The following is a 22,785-nucleotide window of genomic DNA, read 5'->3' as shown; positions in this document are numbered from 1 at the left end:
ATCTACTGTCTCTTCTCCCCAGAAATCACAAAGTAGGTGGGCTTTAAATCATTAAGTTGCAGAAAATTGCATCGAAAGCAGGCATTACTAAGAAGGAAAGGTGCAACTGCTACCACTTTGGGCTACCCAGGGAGAAACACTCTAATGGGCAGATATCTCAAGAGCTTAGCATCTCAGCAGTTTGTGAAAACAGGATCCATTTAACTCGTCCCAGTTGGAGCACCAAAACAATGAGGCTTTGTTGCTGCTGACAGACAGAAGCAATCAGTCAGGGATAAAGGAATAAATGTGAACAAAGAAAGCCCCTTGTTTTTGCAGAGATATCTATTTTTACATGCAGAAGTCAACATAGTGGCATACAGCCACAGGTTCCAGCATGAGCAAATGTGCACAAACAGGTAGCCACTCTGATCCTGAAGGAATTTCCCCTTAACTCCACAAAGAGCAGAAATGGATGCTAAAAGCTAATTCTCTGGCATGATTTCTTCCAATTCTCTGAGAAGCTACAATCATTTGACCTGTGAAGTACAGAGGTGAGAAATGATATCATTCAGTTCCAAGGATTTTGTGAACTCATCTGACTAAGAACCAAAAATATGAACATTTTCCAAGCTCCAACCATACAGCTGATCCTCATAATGCTACCAATGGAGAAGACTTGAGAGACAGCAGTTGAAAGGTTATAAAATCAGTACACAGAAAGTCATCTCACAGAAAAGCCAAGAGGAGAATACCCATCCTTTGTTTCAGAACGGGAGAGAAAGGGACACATCCCTGATGGTTTCTAGGTGGCAGCTTCTCTGTTGCTTTGAAAGGCCAAAGGGGCATCTTTGGTTTTATACATCCAGCTTATTTTCATAATCAGTCCCATCTGCAGCCACCATTATAATATCAGTTCTTTAACCCAGAGGTAAATACTATTTCTCCTGGATGATTTACAAGCAAGGAGTGAGAGAGGTGTTATCTAATCCTGGAGCTTTCTTGATGGATCATAAGCAGAACTTCTGTGTGAAGGCTATGAAAGGAGCAGAGCTTGGGTGCCTATGGCTAGAACAGAGTGCAGCTCCAGCTGGCAGGATACACTTGGGTGCCAACACAGCCCAAGTAAGCCCTGTAGCACAGTGGTGCTTAGGAGAAACCCCAGTATTCATTCACTTCTGCCCCACAGATGTGGATACTTTCAGGACTCTATCCAAACCCTTCCAAGAATAAAACACAGTTGCATAGCACATCTCCAATATTCCCTGCTGTGGGAAATGTCACTGGAGGGATGTCAGCTATTTCATTTACAGGTGGATTTCCATCTGGACCTGGACTGTTCTGCATGGTGGTCAAAGCCCACTCAGGAGGGGACATGCTGTTCCTTATAAATTCTCATCTGGCTGAACAAAGACAGCAGTCCACATGTCAGGGATCTCTTATATTTCATTATATAGTCGCTGTAATTCCAGGAACTAGCCCACTATATAATCAGAGAAGTGCTAGCTAACAAGCTCTCACCTTTTATAACTACCTTTAACATGCACCCAATCCTTACAGCAAACTTCAGTACCAAGTATAAGGTAAGAATAAGATAGCTGCACTTTGCCAAGACAAAGCAAGGGAGGACAGAAATAAAGACAGAAAAACAGAGAAAGAGAAGGAAAAAGATCAGGAGTCCTTAGATCCCATATCAGTCCTGCCACCATGGATAGACCAAATCTGGGGTCAGTAGAGAAAGCGAGAAAGGGACCGATCTACTTCTTTTTCTAGTTTATCAGGTGCACATCTCTTATGTAAAATAAGTTTTTCACACCATTCACATTACATTATTCGTGCACACATAGACAGCTCTTTAGAACCCTCCAAGAAGTGAGTCAGGCTGAGGGGGAGTCGGTGCAGGCACACTGAGCACAAGCCTCAAGGCAGAAAAGGAAGCTGGCTGAGAAGAGTGCTGCCCCATCTCCACAGGACCCTCTCTTCCATTAACAACTTTCACAACAGTCAGAATGCTTGAGAATAAAACATGCTTATCTGCTTATGCCTGGTCCTCCACACAAGATTACCCTGGAAATGATGTATTTTCTTCTTGCATGAAGTAGCAACCATAAGCATAGAAAAATGGACTGTCACACTGCAGGTGAAGGGAAAAAAATTGAAGGCCCACAAAAAGGAGATAGAGAAAGATATGATACACAACTTGCTATAGTGTAAGAAATCCCAGCAATTCAGCTTAGGTTACAAGCATACATAACATTTGTGTGCATAATGCATCTACTGCAGTGCCTTTTTCCCAGCATCCTCCCTGTCCCCAAATTCTACAGTCTAATTTCTTTTACATGGTAAGACCCCAGTATAAAGTCTCCCACAGAACATTTTACATATTTTCAGGTCCCAGCTGCAAGTAATGCAACTAACCTAGGCATACCAATTATTCCTCTGCAGTGTTTCCAGTGTCCTTGAGGGGTTATGGGCTATAAGCATGAATATCTCTAGTAGCACCTGTACTTTGGAGAAGCTTGAGGAGCAAAAATGCAAGTGCTGTAGCTAAAGAGTGTTGTTGGTTCCGTTAACCAACAGAACAAGAGATGTGCAAGAGTCTCATTTGCATTCAGCTGGCAGTGGAAACTACCCCAGTTGCTCTGTATCATGGTTTAGAAGTAGTATTCCCAATTTCGTGCTCCCACTGAGACTCTCCAAACAACATGCTCTTCACTCACTCGCTCCTTCTCCCTCTCCCCCTTCCCCTGCAGCAGGATGGCAAGGACAACTGGAGCCACAAAAGGTAAAGATCATGGGTTGAGAAAAGAACAATTTACTGGAAACACCAAATAAAAATGAACAATAGCAATAATATTAATAACAAAGGTGTGCAAGAAACAAAGGATTTGCACATGAGTTCTCACTCCTGATAATACCCAACCTCTCCCTCCACCATGCTACACCAACCCAGAAGGGACCCTTTTCCCCATCCCTGGAAAATAACCTGAGGTGGTACAAAACAACCTCCAAGTCCCAGCCATAGTCCCTCCTGGTTGCTGCAAAAATTAACCCTGTCCTCCCAACCCGGGACACTCTGTTAAATGCATAATGAGTTCAGGTGTATCTACTTGTGCTTGCTTCCTTCAAATATTTAGTCAAATAGAAGCAAAAACAGTAATCTTGAGAGTGCAGGACCAACAAATGCATTTTAATTAAAAAAAAAAATTATCAGGAAAAAGAAAACACAGTTTACCACACTTTTGCCTTTGAGATACCTCTGAATCATTTCTTGCTGAGCAAAAAAAAAGGATAGTTAAAAATACATTGGGCTACTCGCAGGCAATATCTGGTCTAGAGTAGTGTTCGTCCAGCTTTGTTATGAAGCATTCCTCCAGATTTTCACATGCATATATTACATCAGTGTATTATATAGAGAAATTTGCACAGGACAGTCACAAAGTTATTTCCAAGATGAAAGGTACCAGGGGATGTTCTTTTAACACTGGAGTACAGCTATCTAGTAATTTGGAGTCACCTCCTATGGGAAGGTATATCCATCCATATATGTGCATGCATGAAAGGGTGAAAGAACACTCCTTACAAAACTGAAAAGCTCCACGATGAGGTGAGATGCACTGAAGAGTAAAATCTCCAACCTTATATGGGCTCTGAGCAACTGGGTCTAGTGGGAGCTGTCCCTGCCCACAGCAGGTGATTGGAACGAGATGATCTTTAAGGTCCCTCCCAGCCCAAACCGTTTTGTTAATCTATGATGATTCTGTCATTAATTTAGATGAAAGGATTTTGTAAGCTTTTCCCTGTGAGTGTTCTATAACCTTATAAAAACTATTCTGTGCTGCTGAAGCTTCTCAGGTAATGCCATGTGAAATTTTTCAATATATGTATCATTAAACACATGTATATATGCACATATATAAATGTCTATTTATACACATTGACATTTATAAATATGCTTCAGCTTGCACTATTTCTAAATTTACACATGGGTTTTTGGATAAACATGAAAGAATATCTGATCGTGGCAGCACTATTATTATAATTATTATTTCATAAATTTTCAAGGAATATGTTACTGGCAAATTTACCCAATTCTGCCATGATACCACCATCATATTTCCTGTTTTACTAAGACAATAAAGGCATACAAGAATGTTGGGGAAGACAAAAAAACCTAAAAAAATATTTAGGAAATATTTAGGAAAACCTAAATATGATTGCCTGGCAAAAGATTTTGAGAAAATGGAAACTATAAGCAAGATTGAAATGAAAGCCATCTTTGAGATACCAAACCTTAGTTACTGAACAACTAGAAAACAATAGTATGGCCAGCTGAAAGTAATCCCCTCTTGATTGAACAATCCTCTTTGCTTGCAGACAGGTCCAAGGGTCAGAGAAGACCCTACTAGCATGGCAGAGGGGGTCCAAAGAGTAGTTTTTAGGGTTTAAAGTGTAACACAGTATGGTAATGTAATGATTCTTATAGGCTGTATGTAAATGATATAAGATTTGTATATTGTATTAGACTGGTTAGTGAAAATTAGAATATTTAACACAGAAGATTTATTGTATTGTAACAGGAACCTTGCTCTCTTACCTCTTCTCTTATGCTCCCATCTCTTACCACCCTTACCCCTCTTACCTCCTACCCCTTGCCCTCCTGTTCTCACAGGTCTGCTCCAAGCTGCAGCTGGCAGCTCCAAGCAGGGCCCTTGCACCCACGCCCTAGGCAATAAACCATAAGTTCCAAAACCTGGCTTTAGAGATGTCTCAGTCCCGACCGTCCACACCCACAGTTCCTACACAAGAGGAACAGTTTACTAACAGTGATAACTACTTCACTAAAGTAAAGGCCAAAACCATGTTTGTCTGAAATTTTTACTGTCTCGAACTTGTCAACTGCTAAATAATTTCCAAAGCAATGAAAGGGTGGTTTTAATTACATTAATAGACATGTTTGATGATGATATAGTAATATACAATTCAATTTTGAATATATATGCTGTTTGCATATAAGCCATAATCTGAAACACAAGGTAATATTTTTAACAAGTTTTACACAGTTCATTTTTAATTCAGCCATGTTTTCTCAAATGATCGAGGTCAGAGACTTCATTTAAAAACAGCACTTGAATATATATTTTAAATGGTATTTCAAGATCATTGCTGCACAAGTAGGTGTAATATGGAGGGTTGGTAGTGGTGGGTTTTTCTTTCAGGTTTGCACAAGCAGACTATGCTACGTCTCAAAGATGTAGCATTATAGAACCACCTGGCCTGATTCTCAGTTTCATGCAAATATCCTGATGCTACATGTATGCTTCATTCCTGCAAAAGTCAAAGTACAGGGCACTCACAGAAAATAAGATGGAGGGATGCATCATCCTCACCTGGCAGCTCTCCAGTGTCTGATCCTGTGTGACAAACGTACAGGTGGCCCCAGCAGCTGAACCTCTCTGCCTATTAAGAGACAGAACACCAACATCCATCTAACCTTAGAGGGAAGTATTTTTGCTGTCCTTAGCATTGTTGATTACCATTGCCAAAAGCATGTGAGCAGGGCATGGTCATCAGGCCTCTCAGAGAATGCTCAGTGTCAGCAGCAAGCTGCTCCATTCAATTTTATACCCATAAAAATGCCACATGCTTATCAGCAAGGTCAGGAAGCAGTACTACTCCCAGCTCCCCTGCAGCCTTCAGGTGCCCACACACACTAGCAATAAGTCACCTCCCCACCTCCAAAAAGGCCCACAGAGGAAGCTGAAATCTTAACACTCCCCTCAAAACTGTCTTTTAACATAGGCAAATATTTCTTTTTTTTTTTTAAGTGCTACAGATTGTGAACCACAGGAAAACACCTACAGCCTGATGTCCTACTTTGCTTCTACTGGACTCCTGGCAAACCAATCCAGTTGCTGTGGGGCTAGAGGTTGAAGAGGGACCCTGATATGGGGGCTAATGCACCAGGAGTTGTCTGCACCCTCCCTTTGCTTCAGCTGTAGCACCCCAGCCCAGCTCCTTTTTTCCAAGCACACTGCCAGCAGACACAGGATTTCCCAGTGCTAGGAACAAAGATAAACAAGAGCCTTCCTTGGATGGTGTGGCAGGAGACTAACATAGAGGCACCGTGTCCGCAGCTGCTGTCTCTGTAAAACCAGCGATCACATGAGTGAACTTGGTCCTGCTGGGGCACCTCTGCAATGCAGCTTAGGGACTGGGTATCTGCCTGTGGCCAAATGGGATCTGTGGTAATTTAATAGAACACAACTGCTTTGATTTCACAAAGATGTCTTTCGATAAGTTCCAAGGGAATCTGGCCCTGTTTCAGGTTATGTTTTGCTTATTCTAGCTCTTCCTGGAGAAGGATTTTCTAACTAAGCTATTACAAATTTGTTTTCTTGCCTAGGTACATTAGTACTTCAAACCCAGCCGAAGATAATAGTTAAAGTATATAGATTTAACAGCTGAACTCCACCCAAGCTTTTATTTTAGTATGCTACTCAGACCTCACCCATTCCTTGGTCTCTGTGTAGACTTCTCTCATCAGCATTTGAATACACACAGAGAAAAAAGGAAAAGCAAACAAAATAAACATAATTGGAGACAAGAATGTCAGGGTGTAAGTAGAGGAAAACGCTCAATTTTAGATAAGCACTTGGCTCAGTGTGTTAATCTGCTGTTCAGGAACACTCACTCATGCTGAAAGTATTTCACTCACTGTTAGCACCAGTGCTTCAAACCCCTCTCCTGACAAGGCTTCTCACTCTGTGAGCACAGGGGTGGCAGAATGAGGCCTCCATGATTTATCCACCTTCCTGTAGAGCCACCACAAAAATCTGCACAAGTTGCATTGTTCTCCTTGTGTAGGCATGACTGGGACTGCTCAAAAGTGATGATACATTGGTGCAATTAAAGTGCTCATCTGCACCTCTGACCAACTAATTAGGCTGAAGACACATTAATTAGGCTGTTGAGCTGAACAGCATCTTGGGGGCTGCTTGCCTGGCACAGACAATTGTCCTGGCTTTCTAACCAGGGCAGAAGCAGATGAAAACACTGGTTTGTTCACTTATGTGTGTGTTTTGAGTCTCCTGAATCCTAAATTACACACACTTGGTTGGGTTGTTTGGATTGGTTTTGTTTTGCAGCTCTTCTCAAATACAGGTAGAATGAAGAGCTGGGGGTCACTGAGTGAAGGAGACACCTCATTTGTTGAGGTCTAAGGACTCTGGTTTGTCCTAGACACAGAAGAGTTGGAGAAAAGACCATGTGTCAGCAGCCTCAGCAGCAAGAGCTGTTATATAAAGCTGATGAAAGACTCTAATTAATTTGTATGAGTTAGGAGGTTTGCTATTTGGGTAAAAGATAGTGTCAGAGTGAAAACCACTGAACATACTTTGTTAGCCGTGCCACTGTATTTATTCGAATATATTTTTCAGCCATGGCAGGGAACACAACCAACACCCTGCTTCTCAGTAAGGCTTCCTGAAGGATTAATTTGACCCACTGCGTTTTGCAGGCAGCCCCTGTCCTGGCAGCCTTCCGACTGTAGCTCCACAGCTCTCAGCTTGTGGCAAGTGAGAGAAGCACAGAGAAAAAAATTGCAAGAGCCCCAGGCCAAAACAGTGCTGGCAATAATCTAAGCCCAGCTCAAGGTGTGTGCAAATCTTTCCATTCAGGGCCTCATAAGCTCATTTGTATCCACTCCTCCAACCTGTTTGCTTTGTTCTCCTTCCCTAGTGCCACCAAGAGCCCTGTGCTACATCTTCATAGACAGCATTCCAGTGAAACACTACAGCCTTACTACTCCTATCCCAAGGTCAGCTTGCAAGCACACCCATTTGAAGGGGCAGAGGCAATCTCTCTAATATAGCCACAAGGGAAAATGAGGAACTGGCTCTTAGCTAGGTAAATTGTTGTGATATCATCATCAAGCTCAGCAAAGGAAGAAAGCAAAGCAATGGACATCATGAAGGTTAGGAAAAATGTATTCAGGCATTAAACACACAAAGCAATATACTCACCTCAGTGAAACTTAAAACTGCCACAGATAACAAACAGCAGACAGCAAATCAGTCCTTCAGATACCAGGAGAAACTTCTGAAAAGCAGTCATTAATTTGGCTACTGTGATGAATTCTTCCATGGTGAAAGCAACAACCCACTTTGCTGCTTCACTGATTCATTGCCTGGGAGGCCATGAAGAACACTGTGATAATTTAACCTGTCTTCCTGCGTAAGACTTCAGCCACCAGCAATCTTTTATAATGCCTTCAGATGGTACGAAAGGGGTGGTTTTGATGAAACAACATTTTTCATACCTTTGCACGCAGCTGTTGCCTCACTCCATTTCTTGTAGGGAGTCTCCTCCCACCTTCCTGCACTGGCAATGGAGATGAAGCCCAGTGGCAGAATCACTACAACTGGCCCTATTTTGCTTTCCTTTTGTACTCAGAAAATAGAGAAGCATCCCACCAAAAGACGAGCTCAGCAGAGCAAACCTGCCTGTTATACCAACAGGGAACAGGTTACAGCTGCCAGATGCTCACACGCTTTGAACAGTGACATAAGTAACTCTCACACTGGAGATGCAGCTCTTGATTGCAATCTGGGACAGGCACAAGTGCAGGTTTCAGGGGAGTCTGCATCACTTAATGGTTATTCAACCCCTAGGTAAGCCTAGTTCAGTCTTTTTCTTTCTCATTCTCCATCTGTCTGAAGCAGTAACTGCTGACACACAATTTCTGCTCCCCAGATGTGTTTTCACTGCTTAGCACTCTTTAAGCTATTCTAGATAGCTCAATGACATACAAAAGGCTTTTACTCACTGAAGCAATGTATCAAGTCTTTGGGCAAATCTGCCTTATATGAGACTTGCACAACTGAAAATACCAAATGCCCTCATATCGAGCTTTACTCAGAAGCTTATTTGGTATTACTTGGTTTAAAGACACTGGAAATGTCCACTATGCCTGCCTGTTCGTGGCAGAGGGGGAAAAAATGATTGCTATTTGAGAATATTTCCATCTGGCTTTAGAATTAACAGTTGTACTGGATCCTGAAATTTTTTCATCTGCTAGACTGCGATCTACTAAATATCCATATTTCATATGAAATTATAAGTCTCCCACAGGCCTTTTCTCCCTTAACCACTTGAATTTTTCACTAGTGAAATTGCCTCTTGTACTCTCTACCTGTTCTGTTTGGCTAAAAGCTCTCCTGGCCTTCAAAATTTCCTCTCCTCCATAGACTGTATCTCTCTTATTCTCTCAGTATTCCAAGTAAGTAGCATATCTAAGTCACCTGTACCTAGTTTTGACATTGGCTACTCTTATTCCAGCCTTGAAGAAGGGGAGTTTGTGGATATAACTCATTAGTTTCCTGCTTATTGCTTCAAGTAATAGAACACGTTACCTCACCTGATCTAATTCACACTCCTAGCTCATCCCAGCTAAACCAACCATATCTACTATGCTATCATAAATGACAGAGCACTGGATGGTTTTGCCTTGCTTTTAATACTAAAACCCATTCAGACACATCATTACCAGGAATTCGCCTTTGATGATGCACCTCTACAGTTCTGCCAATTGGTATCTGTCCCCATCTCAGTGAAATTACTAAGTTGTTTAAAGTGATGTCATGAAAGCTGTGTTATGACTCTACTAATGAAGAGATTTAGCTTCTGGTGACTGCAAAACTCCACTTGCCTTGAGCTGTATATTAGGAACCAGTGCCACTTAAATTCATGACTCAAGATTAAAATACATGTATAAAGTGCTAGGAGAGGCTGCATTTCAAAAGAAAAGGAACTGCATTAAAAGAAGCAAACATAAAATCTTTAAATTTTTACATTATGTTATAAAAATAAATATTTATGTTGTCACAGTTATGTTGAGACAGACACGGCTGGTCTCATCACCAGTCCTTTATTTGCAACCTCTATATGTCTTCTTTCATAGACCTCTCTCTCATGCAACTCTGACTCCTTCTTTCATTCTGCATGACTGCCTCACCCCAAGCTGTCCCTTTCCCAGCCACCTAACCCTGACTGTCCCTCACACGAGCACACATCCCTTACCTGCTCACAGCACAGCCAGCAGCCTCCGGGTCTCCAGCTCCAAGTGCCTGGAACTACGGCCATAGAACCCAGCCCTTTATATCCCCCACTGACTGGGCAGGCACAGGTGCTTCCACTCCTTGGTAACCAGTACAGCTGCAAGTCATTGGGGAAGATTGCCTCCTGCACTATCCTTTCAGCCCAGCTACCCACATATGTTATAAAAGTAAACATAAAAATTTCCTGTGCTGTCTCACTGTTCACTGGGAATTTCAATTTGAGTGTTTCTTCTGCTTGCATCTTTTATTGGGGGGTCATCTCCTACATGGTCTTTAAGACGAGATTCAAGTACACACTGCAGGTTTTGCAAACATTTGGGACTAGCAGTACCTGTCTTCCCTCCACTCTTCTACTTACACATCATCAAAACAGAAATTTAATTATCTTTTGGATAGCTATCACTGCATTAAATTTGGGTTGAAAGGTCAGTGGAAAGAGACACACACATGCAGAGTATGCGGGGGCATGTCTCATGTCCATACGAAATTAAGCTTTATAAAATGGAAGATTTACAAGGAAAATAAACTGCACTTCTCTTCAGAATAATACACTGACTTGAAACTTCAGAGATTGGTGAACATAAAAGGTTTTCTATTTCTATTGGTCTTCAGAAGACTCTGGATGTTGCAATTCCTCAGAAGTCCTCTGAAGTCATTGGATTTACATTCATTATTACCAGCAGCCCATTAAGTCCATATTTGTGAGGATGTATGTAAGTTAAGGAGGTAAGAGAGCATCTCTAGATCTACACACATGAGCATAGACATGAAGGTGCATGAGCACATGTACACTCAGGCATCACAGAGTATTCATAGGGAAATATCACAACAGTTCCTGTCCCAAAGGACAGAGATTTGCACCTAAGCCAAGACCAAAGTTGTACCAAAGTCTACTGGAAAAGGTAGAGCTGACTAGGGAAAGATGGGGACTGCAAACCATTTTTTTCCCTCTCTCATAAGCTTGCAATAGTGGCTTTCTGATGGACCACTTGAATGTCACGTCCATTCTTAATTACTGTACAACTCTATTAAAGCTCTCAGTGGAACCGATGAGTGAATGTCCCAGCCAATTTTATTTCTTGTATTAAAAAAAACATACCCTAGTCCACTATTGAAAATAATTTTTGAGAATTATAATCATAGCAAATGTGTCTAAACTGTTCTCATCAAGTAGTGTTTCCACCTATACAAAAGACAGGACTACAGAGGCTGACCAACAAAAGTATCATGTATTAAAATGGGGCAGGGAGAAGGGGGTGGTTAGAAACTGAGCAGTATTTGAGACACCTTCTAGGGCAGACACAGCAAGCAAAGAATACTTCTCCAGATATTCTGATTTATCCAGCACTTTGATTTCACACTTATAAGGTATATATTTGGAAAGGTTTTGACATGGTGGCCCAGCAGGTCCTGTATCTATAGAGGCTGGTTGGCCCTTCACAAGTAAAAAACGGGGGAAGTAATGTAAAACCAAGCGATACATGTTCTTGCCTCTGAAACACATCACGGACTTTAGTTCACAGCCGCTGAACACTGCCAGTCTGCTTATTTAGCTTGAATATAATTAATGAGGACTGGGGAAAGAGCCTAGGGAAGGCAAGGGACCATGTAAAAAAGAGTGTAAAACAAGGAACAGAGACAGTGGTAGAGCTCTAGGAGAGCCATGTAATACCTGCATGCCTGAGGCTAGACTCAACCTTCCAGTTTCTGGTGCAACTATTCTTAAAGTAAGACACAAGCCTTCATTCAGCTCTTGTTTTAATTAAAACACTAAGTATGTGAATAGAGGCACACATCTTCAAAGCTGGCACTGAGACAGGGAACTAGCTCTCACTTCAAAGCTGTGCTGAGGACACTTCAGCTGACATAAAGACTGTTCAGTATTTTTCCTTTGCCTTTTTGTTTTAACACCTGTCAAAGTTTATTTGCCTTCACCAAAAAAAGAAAACACACCCCAACCATCCAACCATCCTCACTCCTCCATATCTCCCCTAGTAATAAAAAAACCTTTGCTAATAGGGATAGTGCAAAGACAGTCCCTGTGGGATGGGCTTTTCATGTCTGCTTTAGGTTACAGCTCACTTGCAATGTATTTGGAGCAATCAGGGATACGGTAGCTGAAGTAATTTAAACGGATACCAACTGCAAACAGCTCAAAACAAACATTGTGAAGCTGTCAAGCAGCACCCCGAGAGAATCCGTGTGTGTGCAGCCAGTCCTGCCCTCCTGCTGCTGCCCTGTGCTGCACCAGCCTGCTGGTCTCGAAGCACAGGGAAAATGCCTCACTGCAAGGACTGCCACTGCTCCCTCTGCTCTTTCCAGCAACCACCGACCACATCTGCTCACTCCTGGAACTTCAAAAAAATTTTTCTTCTCAGAGGCCCTCTGCTTAGCAAGATTTAGTCTCCAAAACAGAAAGCCAAATGGGATTCATTTGAGGCATAGCTGAAATTCGGGGGCATCTCTGCTTTCTCCCAACTGAGTTTAAATAGATACAGAACAGATGGTATAAACGTGGCCTGCATGGAGAACAGCTTTACTCTTCTTTTTGTTTTTCTTAGTGTCTGTTTTTGTTTTTTCCAAAACAATTATAAGCAAAAAATAAGGGTGAGGGAGGAGGGGAACGATGAGAAATACTTTTTAGAGGCTATGCAAAAGGGCATCTGAGCAGCACACTAATCCTCAGTGCAGCATCAGACACAGTGCCCTGCTGCAAGGCAGGTTACGTTGGGACTTTCCTCACCTTAAGCTGACTAGAAGAGCAGCTCCTCCACTTTGCAGAGCACCTCATGGCCAGAAGAGCTTTACATTTCTGTCAACTTAGAAAGCTGAAGGAATCTTGCAGAATTTTACAGTTTCTTTTAAAGCTTAGAAGTCTTATCTACAACAGAGGAATCCTATGCTCTTACCAGATGTCATGTTGGACCATTCCAGCAAGGAGTGTTACCTGAGATATGTACTTATGAGGCAATTGCTTCAACAGAGATTCGTGGTGGGTCACATCCCATCACCTGGTTGAAACATCCATGCCAAGAGACCTCCTTCCTCTGGGCCACTAAGCAAGAAGAGCAGGGTAGGATAGATTTAACCAAATTTCCATTTCCTTTAGCAAAAGCTGAATCATTTACCAAATAAAGCATTTAAGAATCTCTTAAGGAGGTGGATAACTTGCCCTCAAAATTTGTAAATGTCTCCCTATCAAAGGCTGGTTGTTTTAGATCTATAAAGTTAGGGCTGCCACTGCATCTAAGACGTATGACAGATCCTCAGAGCCCAAGTCTGCTAACAGCTCTAAATGAGGCATAAGACTCAAGTTTGGTCTCAGAGAACTGACAGTCACGACTAATTCCACATGCAGGGCTCTGTGTGCTCAACACCCAGAAAGTCCAGGCTCTGCACATTTCAGCAGGCATTTTCAACTGAATAGGCAGCACGTGACATTTCATTAAGATTTCAGTGCTACTGCAGTTTTCAGCTGTTAGGAGGTTTGTGAGGTTTTACAAAGCAGAAGCGCATACACACATTCTGAAACTCAGCAGATCTAATCCAAGCTGTGAATATGGATTTTCTTCTTCCGTATCTCCCTCCCTCACCAAAGGAAGTGGAATCACAAAATTAATGTCACTGATACACCGAACCAAAAAAAAAAAACCCAAACAAAAAGAAACCTTAAAATCCAACAACCAAACAAAACAAAACAAAACAAATCCATTCATGTTAATAGATGATCCTTTCTTAAAAATCAGATTGTGAAAATAATCTCTAGTCTCCAAGTTGCTTTATCTTGTTCTGTTGTTTTTTTCAAAAACACTTGGGCTATATTAAAGAAACAATAATCCAAAATACTGATTTAGAAAGGACCTATGATAATAACAGCAGATGACGGGGTATTGCAAATAGAACTTGGGAGCCCTGGAGATGTTTCTGTGAAGACTTTGTTACCAGTTTCATCACTGAAAGTGCAGTAGAAATTTGCAGTCACTCATTCATACAAAGGTAAGTTTCTTCTTGCAGATCTTAGGGAAACAGGAGCCATCCACAAACAAAGGGCTGAAGAAGAGGAAACAGGAGACTGCACGCTGCTAAGGAAGCAGCACAAAGTGATTTTTAGGCTGCTTGTTTAAATGGACAAAAGAACCCCAACCCAAAGATGTCAAGCATCAGCAATAACAGACAGTATCTATGCTATTAAAAAATATCCTCATTTATGCACTCCTTCTGACATTTCTCTCGATCCCAGGGGTTTGCTGGAGTTGCTGCATGCTTGTTCTGCCTGGATGGCTGCCGAAAGACATTGAGTGTTGCAATCCTTTGTTTATCACAAAACCACACTCCTTTCTGGTAACATTTTACAACTCTTATCATGCTGTTCAATCCAGCTACAACTGTCCAAATCTTGTCTTCTCTAAACCAGGGGAGGTTAAAAAGAAAGAACACACTATATATCCATTGCAGTTACCTCGCTTAGCAAATACAACCATTAAGGAGGGATTCAGTTTTATCGACCTGTAGGTTTAGCAAATCCCTCAGCATTTCAGCATAGCTGAAAAGAAGTGATTAGAATTTAGTTTATTTCTCCCAAGCTTTTTAAACCACCATTGTTCTGAATTCCTAAGGTGGGTTTTGGTGTGGGTTTGAACTGCAAGGTTGTGGGGTTTTCCAACATAAATTAATTATGCTCAGCTATGTTGCAATAAGCAATTAAAAACAGGAGCTACAGAAATAAAAGTTTTTAGACTCAAATGCTTGAAAACAGCCATCTTGGGGTATTAAAGTGCCTCTCCTTGCCAATATACTTTTAAATGCCAAAATAAAGCCTTCCCAAAGCAAAGCTTTTTACTTCAAATGTTCCTTAAGAACTGCGTAGAACTAGACAAGCATCAAGGAACAAACACATGAATGTTAAGTCCACCTTTGTTCAGGAAAGTATTTAATCATCTGTGACTGAATCCCTTTGGCTTCCTCAGATTTAATACTTTAGTGCTCTCTCAGTTAGCATGTTTCCTGAATTGTATCCCCGGTATTTAAATACATTCCGTAAGCAAATCTTCAAGAAACATCTGCAACCATTATTCCAAAGAAATTTAAGCGAGAAATTAATAATTTGCAATTCAATCAGCAAATTGCCTTGTTATGCTCATAGCCAGCCCCACGTGCCTACCATGTAACACACTGCTTTGACGTCTTGTAAGATTCACCACCATTTTTAAATTCTTCAGTGAGACCACATACTTTACAATGACACCTGAATTCAAATCATCTTGCTGAAGACGATTTTCTCCTCTCCCCCTCACTCCCCCATCTTGAGGCACATCCAGATTTCTCTCAAGCAGATGCCAATCCCAGTGGTTCAGATCAAGTCAGGGCATGCAAGCACCTATAGGGCAATGTTTCCCAACCTGATGAGTGCAGTGACAACACACACTCATCTTTTCATAATTCTCAAGACAGGAATGCAAATGACCTTCAGCCTGAAATCACTCAGGTTTCTCAATTCAGGTTTGTTTTTTACTTAATTTTGAAAACCAAGCCAGAAAGCTACAGACCCCTAACCTAATCCTACTATTTCTTTTGAGTGCAATAACTGTACCAAATGGCCACTTCTTTTGTTTTCAGCTTCTCAGATCTAATAGGTTCATTAAGTCCTGTTTGGCATTACCAACTTTGTCAACTTCATTATTTGTCCTGGGAGACACACATGAGAAGATTTTATTTTAAACAGTGTGACTCGACTGCACACACTGAGAATTAAAGATTTGGCTTTTTTATCCCAGTTTCTCCACACTGAATTCCTGTTCAGCTTTAGTCCTGAGCTTCAGTGATGATTGAGTACCCTAATAAATTTCTGTACATCCATCAAGTCTTTCAGTGAGGTAGAAAACTGCACTTTTGAAATAGTTTTCTTCCCAGCTCAAAGGTGTTGAGGAAAAAGCAAGATATGGAGTTTCAGTGACATTCTTGAGGCACAATTTGACAGAAATTACATAAGCAGGCCACTGTAAAACCTGCCCAGTAGATGTTTTTGCACAAACAGATCTGAATTTCCAGGCTAGTGTCCAACAGTGTGCTCACTTTCGGGTGTCCTTTCTTCCTCCACCCACTCTTCACTCTTTCAAACCAGTTAGGCCAAGTTTGCATGTTGCCCTCCAGCATGCAAAAGTGCTCTAAACAGTTCTGTTTTCAAAGAACTCCAGTTGATCTTACAAACTCCTTATCAACTAAAAGCCCAGGCATCTCGTTGTTCCCTTTTGGGTGGCAATTCCAGCCTGGAGGAATGGAGGAATGTATGGTTCCTCACCTGAACTCCAGAAGAGGCATCAGCTGTGGAGCAGAGGGTTCCATCTAGCAACTCATCCCACAGGAAACCCAGGCAGCCAGAACAAAGCTTCATGTTACCAAACTATCCCAGCACCATAAAGTACATAACCTTCCTGAGACAGAAGGGGCTGAGGCTCTTTTACCAGCCCTCTTGACTGTACACGAGCATGTGCTGTGTGCATGCCCTCCCTGAGCACGGGAATGCATCCCTGTGCTCATATGAACAGGTGCTCCATGCATGCCCATGAATTCCCATTGCATCCCAATGCTTATGTGCTCCAGTGTGAAATGGATGAGGAGAGTAAAAACAGACTCATGCAGATTTGAAGGGGGACTATGGGATGGATAGAAAATGTTTTCTTCTGCCTATGCATCTTAACTAATCCCTTGAATTGACTGATATTCAGGAACATGACTAGCACCAAAATTTATAGGATTTAGAACTACAATAAAATATATTGAAGTACAAGAAAATGCAAATGCTTAAGCATTAAATTTCACTGATCTTAGAAGGTTAGTTTTTTTCATTAGAGATGCTCAGGGCAACTTAAGAAATGTCTTGAAAATTGTTCAACTTGAGGCTGAAGCAAGCAGCTTTGCTTGTCGACAGGAGCATGCAAGAGGTAAAGTGACAAAGAGAGAACACAGCAAGCCCAGCTGTCAGGCCTATGAACACTGTACAGCACCAGAAAGGTCACTAACATGTTCTAAAATCCAGTGCATTTACAGACAATCTTGTTCTACTGAAGCTCTTGCACAAAAACTTTGCCTTCAGGGCCAGCAGATCTTTCAGCAGCCTCCCAGATACTGCTGGGATTTATTTGCTGCAATGTACCTTCTTTCCTCCCTTCCCCCTCCATCCACCCATAGAAAAGGTCTGGGAAAAAACAAACCTCAAGCCACACTTTCTGTGCAATTGTGATAAGGAGGCATACCAACCCCAATACTTACTAGAGAGGCATTCACTTGACATGTGAACATCTCCTGCAGTAGCCATGGAAGTGCCTCATGCCAGCAGGCCCCATTCCCTGGGGCTACATTGGCTGTGGATGGTGGGTACAGATCCATTCTCATGAGTGTGAGGAAGCAACATCCTCTACTCCCTGGCATTGTTGTGAAAAGATCCAGAGAACACAGGCTCAAGCTCAATTTACACGACAGACTGGTACCTGGAGCTTTTGGTTCTGGAACATCTACAGAGTTCAGACCATGGATTAATTGTTTGGTTTTGGTTCAGCCCTGCTGTGAATGTAACAAAACCAGTGTGTAATATCAACCATCTCCAGTCCAGAAAATCTTCTGCACTATCAAAAAAAGCCGGCTGCCCATAGCTGCAGCAATCCTCTGACTGGGAAGGGATCCTCAAGACAAGAGGGAATCAGTGTACCAGTCTGCACAATGCAAGCTTAAGTGAAGGCCAGCAATCCCTCATTCCTATAAGCAAAGTGTTTACTTAAAAGTTTTCATTTTATTAAAACAGAAAAAAAAGTTTAATGGCTCAGTAGTCATCAGCTATAATTCTGTATTCCACACTAATTAAAACATGAATGCCCTTTCACTATTTACCACAACCCATACTTTACACATTGCCTTTAAACGTTGAGTGATGAATTTCAGCCACCCTCTCATGAAATATGGAGCAATTCTGCTAAATTCCCTTCCATGCTCTTCATTTGATGGCAAAATAACAGAGGAACCATAATTCACTTGCTATCATTCTTTTCCTGCTAACGTTTTATTCAGAATGAGCTTCATTAGTAAAGATGAAACTTTGGACTCATGACTGCTCCATGTTTACAAAACATACAGGCTCCTTTACATCGTGGTTAAGCATGAACAATCACTGAACACACGTTTCCTAAAAAAATCCTGCATACCAAAATTGCATATTTTGAATTTTTAAAATTCACTAAACAAAATTTCACAGAGTGAACCCTAAAGTCTGTTTGCCAGCAAAGCACAAGCCAACAATGGAAGTTGGGGCCGTCCAGGAAAAAAAACTGAAGCCAGACCCCAACACACACATCCTTCCTATTAAACAAGCAAATAAATACACATTCATACAGAGTAATGTGCTCTAAAAATGCAGGTGCTTGAATAACTACCCACACATTTTAGCATAAGGTTTGGTTTCTCAAACAGTACTGGGTCACAGTAAGCTTCTGTCTTTCTTTTTGGTGGAACTGAGCAGGGACTTCTTACTGGACACCAGAGAACAAAAGCTAACCTGGAACCTGATGATTTCGGCAGAAGTCCAAATGCGTTTCTCCACAAAGGAAAAATCACAAAGACAAGGTTGTTTTAAAATAATAATAAAAAAAATTGCAGTATCACTTTTTAATGCCAGGTATTGAACCAAAGAATGGGACAGACTGCACTGCATTTTTAAAGCAGTATGACTACTGACATACTTGAGAAACATTTTAACACTGTACATTACAACAAACTATTTAGTTCATTTCTACACAAGTCAGCAAAAAGGCTAGGTGATCTAACATATATGACAGCTGCAAATTTAAAATTCTAGTCACAGTCTAAAGCCAGAACAAAAACTTTTCCAGAACTCCTATTTATAAAAAGGAATGAACATACACACCATGCGCGTACACGCAGGCAAAAATCTTGAGGTTTTACTTATTGCTCTTACACAAGGCTGTGAGCAGGCAAATGTCTGGATCAGAAATTAGGTCAAACATGCATTTCAGCAGGCACAAAAGTACAGGAAATTCATATTAATGAAACAATGTACTGTGTTACGTAGTACACGATGGTATTCTGCTAATATAACACGTCGTTAATTCCGGATAAACTCCAGGTCTGCCTGTTGTATAATGTGTTATGCAGTGTGGTATTTTAACCTAATTTCTGATTCCTCTTTTATTTTGCACTCTCCATATGGAGATGAAGAGGGCCTTTCTTTGCAATGCCAGAGAATCCTCGGCCTCAAGAGCTTCAGTCGGGCAGGTATGGCTGGAAGGAGGTAACATTACCACCACGGTGTCGCCAGGACCTGCTCCTGGACTGCCTTGCGGTTTTGTGCATTCACAGGGAAACAAATGCAGGAGCTGGAGCAAAATGCACCAGCACCGTTCTCAGAGCATCCTTCACCTATGCCATAAGCTTCTGGTACACCCAGCAATTGCTACAGGATAAGGCAGTAGAGGGTCAAGTCCTGTGTCTGGTCAGTTCCTCGAGAGTCTTATAAAAGGCAGGATTTTTTGTGAACTGGCTTTCCTTTACACAATAAGCAGTGTAGCATGGATGTCAGTAGAAATCTGGCTAGCTACTGGCAACAAGAGACAAGCACGTTCACAAGACACATCTGGGAATACCTGGTGTTCCCTACTGCAACCAAATGAAACATGCTGCGGAGAGGTGTCCATGTAATTACAATATTTGCAAGCCAGGTTCAAGGCATACTGCACATGGGCCTTGCACAAAAAAAGGCATTGAGTGTGTTATCTGAAGACTTTTTTTTTCCCCTGTGTTATGCATACATATGACAGTAGGTAAAAATCAGCACAATAGTTCCTCTCCCAACATGAGCAAACACATATCATCACAACTAAGCACCCTATTCTTCAGTTAATGGGAAACAAGGAACAAAATGGTAGTTTCAAAACAGGGAAGGAAAGAAATCCAGCATGAAGTCAGAGGCATGTTCCTGACAGAAGTGTGAGCTGAGAATGTTTATCATCAGTCAGCAACTGGATTTTGTGACAAAACCAGAAAACCAAGGATAACTACAGAGCCAACTTGGGCACTGCGTAGTCAAAACTATGTTATAATATGGCATTCAGCAATCTCCAAGAATTGGAAAGAGCACTAGGTAGATGCACTTCAGGGAGGTTATGCCTTGTACTCAAAAAAAGAAGCAGTGCAAATCAACAGTTTTTGTTGTCTTTCTAAAGACATGCCATGTGCCCCTTGATCCAATCCCTAAATCAGATGTAAGTTTCAGCAATCAGACTTGCCAAATACCCAAATTCACACTGGGCTCTATTTTACTTATGAGCAGTACCACTAAAGATAGTGGGACTACTTAGAGCAAGGTGCTACATTCAGGAATTTGGCTCTTCCCAAGAAGTGAACTGCAAATGACTGGGGTTTCATGACAGTCACAGGTGGAGGAAGACACTGTGTTTGTTTTTCACATCTGTCCTTATAAAATCATCAACATTAGTGAGACTGAAACATGGGAAGAGGCTCTGCTACACTCACCCAGACATTCTGACACCAGGACAGCCACAGCAGTTTAGGAGGGGTGGCCCACCCAGTAAGAGGTTAGACTGGCCTGGATTCTTCTCCGAGATATGTCACTGCCTCTTACTAGACGCATACAAGAGTCCTTGGTCTCAGTTCCAATGGTGAAGCTTTCTTAGAGCAACACCTCTGTCACACCACCCATTAGGAAAGAGGAAGGCAAAATAGGTCTAAACTTTTCAAAAACTATGAAGTAAACCTAACCTGCAGAAAAAGAAAATTAAGAGCAGTATGTTACACATCCTCACAGGAGTCCTAGGACTTCTCATGACCCATTTCTTCACTAATGGCTACGCAGACCAGGCCATCAGGAAGTCCGCTGCCAGACTGGAGGGAAAACAGCATATCCAATGTTTACCATGCAAAGCTATCCTTCCCATAAAGCCAGTTAGACAGAACTGTTTTGACTGCATTTTTAGGTATTCTTTCTAGCCCACTTTGCATCCCTTCTTGAAAGCTCCTTCAAATAAAAGATGCTGGAAGTACCATTTCCCTGTAGTTGAAAGAAATGGGGAAAAACGGAGGCAAAAAACAGACACCAAGGAAGGAAAAGATTGCTTGTAAAATGCTTCTTCTTAAAAACTACTGTACAACTCCCTAACTTGGTTTAATTAACGTGCCATTTAAAACATATAAAATGCTTTACCAGCTAAATGATTTCTCCACTTTACAAGTCTCCCTCCCTCCCCTCATTAAAAAATAATGCATGTGTGGACTGGTATTGAACACCTCGTACAGTTGTGCGCCAGTTCTCATTTAATTCTACGTGGAGCAGTTTTGATTTTAACATACTGTGTTTAAAGAAGAGCCCGTACTGTATACTTCACAGTATAACCAGCTACATAGAGGTCTTTAATCTGGTAACGCAATAAAAAAAGATCACTGTGAAGTTGCAGTCCCTTTGATAAATGGTTGCGGTGACACATGCAGTCCTCCTCAGTGCCACTGCCGCCAGACACGGGACGTGATTTTCTCCGCAGGCTGCCCAGAGGCCCGATGCCATCCCTCCAGGGGCCACAGCCAGGCAGGCACCACTGCCCCTGTGCACAGCGTCCTGCAGTCACTGGGGAAAGCTGCACGGAATTGTCTCGCTCAAAACCACCACCGCCGACCCGACCCGGCCCCCAGGGGAGCGCAGCCCCTGCCGCCTCAGCCGCAGGAGATCACCGTGAAGCGCTTGGAAATGCACGACATGTTGTGGAGGACGATGCCCAGCAGGAAGACCAGGACGCAGGCCACCAGGATCACAGTGCACACCCCCGACCAGGTGGAGCTTTTCACAGCGCCTCTCCGGTCCGGCTCCTCGGCTCCCGCCTCGGCGGGAAGGCCGCCCTGCAGCGGCTGCTGCTCGGCGGGGATCGTCACCACCGTCAGGGACTTCTGCTGGCTGCCGGGCAGGAGGCGGCAGCCAATGTCTCCCGGCAGCAGCGCCCGCTCCTTGGAGAGAGGCAAGGGCAGCATGTAGCACCCATTGCTGGGCAGTTTGATGAAGACAGGCGTGTGCTCCGAGGTGTGCGGGATCGCGATGACGGCGATCACCTCGGGGTCGTCGGGCAGCTGGGACACAGAGTACCCCGGAGGCAGCTTGGTGATGCCACGGCACCAGGGGCAGCGCAGGTCCTTCTGGCTGGTCCTCATCTGCTGCAGGCACACGGAGCAGCAGGTGTGCTTGCAGTCCAGCAGCTTGGGCCGCCGGCGGGGGCTGTAGTAGTTGAAGCAAATCTGGCACTCCAGCAGAGAGTCCTGGGATAAGGTCTCCATGGCGGCCGGCGCAGGGAAAGCACAGCAGGCCTTGTGATGAGCCTCACCCTGACAAGCCCGTAGGGAAGGGGCAGCAGCCTTCCCACCACTGCTCCTCAGGGCAGCACCCGCCTTCCCAACGCTGCTTCTCCTCAGGGCAGCACCAGGCAGCAGCTACGGAGAGCGCAGGAAAACCTCCGGCCTGAAACTTTCAGTACCTGAGACAAACAGAAAAACGTGAAATCATAGGTTAGTCACAGGAACCTGTGGCAACAGAAGAGTCCAGCCAAGGGAGAATGAAAACTAGCACTGACTTTATTATCTGGTGGGAGAAACAAATTTGTTATCTTTGACTAGAAAGCATCTT

At 42.7% G+C, this 22,785-nt stretch overlaps 1 protein-coding gene across 3 annotated transcripts in view; it reads right to left on the bottom strand.

Moving 5' to 3' along the window:
* Positions 1-18,117: 18,117 nt before the first annotated feature.
* RNF152 (ring finger protein 152) overlaps positions 18,118-22,785 on the bottom strand; it is a 43,766-nt gene continuing 39,098 nt past the window's right edge. For all 3 annotated transcript variants that reach the window (XM_088170488.1, XM_088170496.1, XM_088170492.1), the window contains exon 2: positions 18,118-22,636. In XM_088170488.1, coding sequence (XP_088026614.1) covers positions 21,828-22,439 — 612 coding nt within the window. In that variant the 5' untranslated portion in view covers positions 22,440-22,636 and the 3' untranslated portion in view covers positions 18,118-21,827. The remainder of the gene's footprint in view (positions 22,637-22,785) is intronic.

The sequence above is a fragment of the Sturnus vulgaris genome, chromosome 1 (assembly GCF_052056855.1).
Source record: "Sturnus vulgaris isolate bStuVul1 chromosome 1, bStuVul1.hap1, whole genome shotgun sequence".
NCBI classification, from domain to species: Eukaryota; Metazoa; Chordata; class Aves; order Passeriformes; family Sturnidae; genus Sturnus; species Sturnus vulgaris.
Note: the sequence above shows the minus strand (reverse complement) of the source record. Positions and strands in the feature narration are given on the sequence as shown.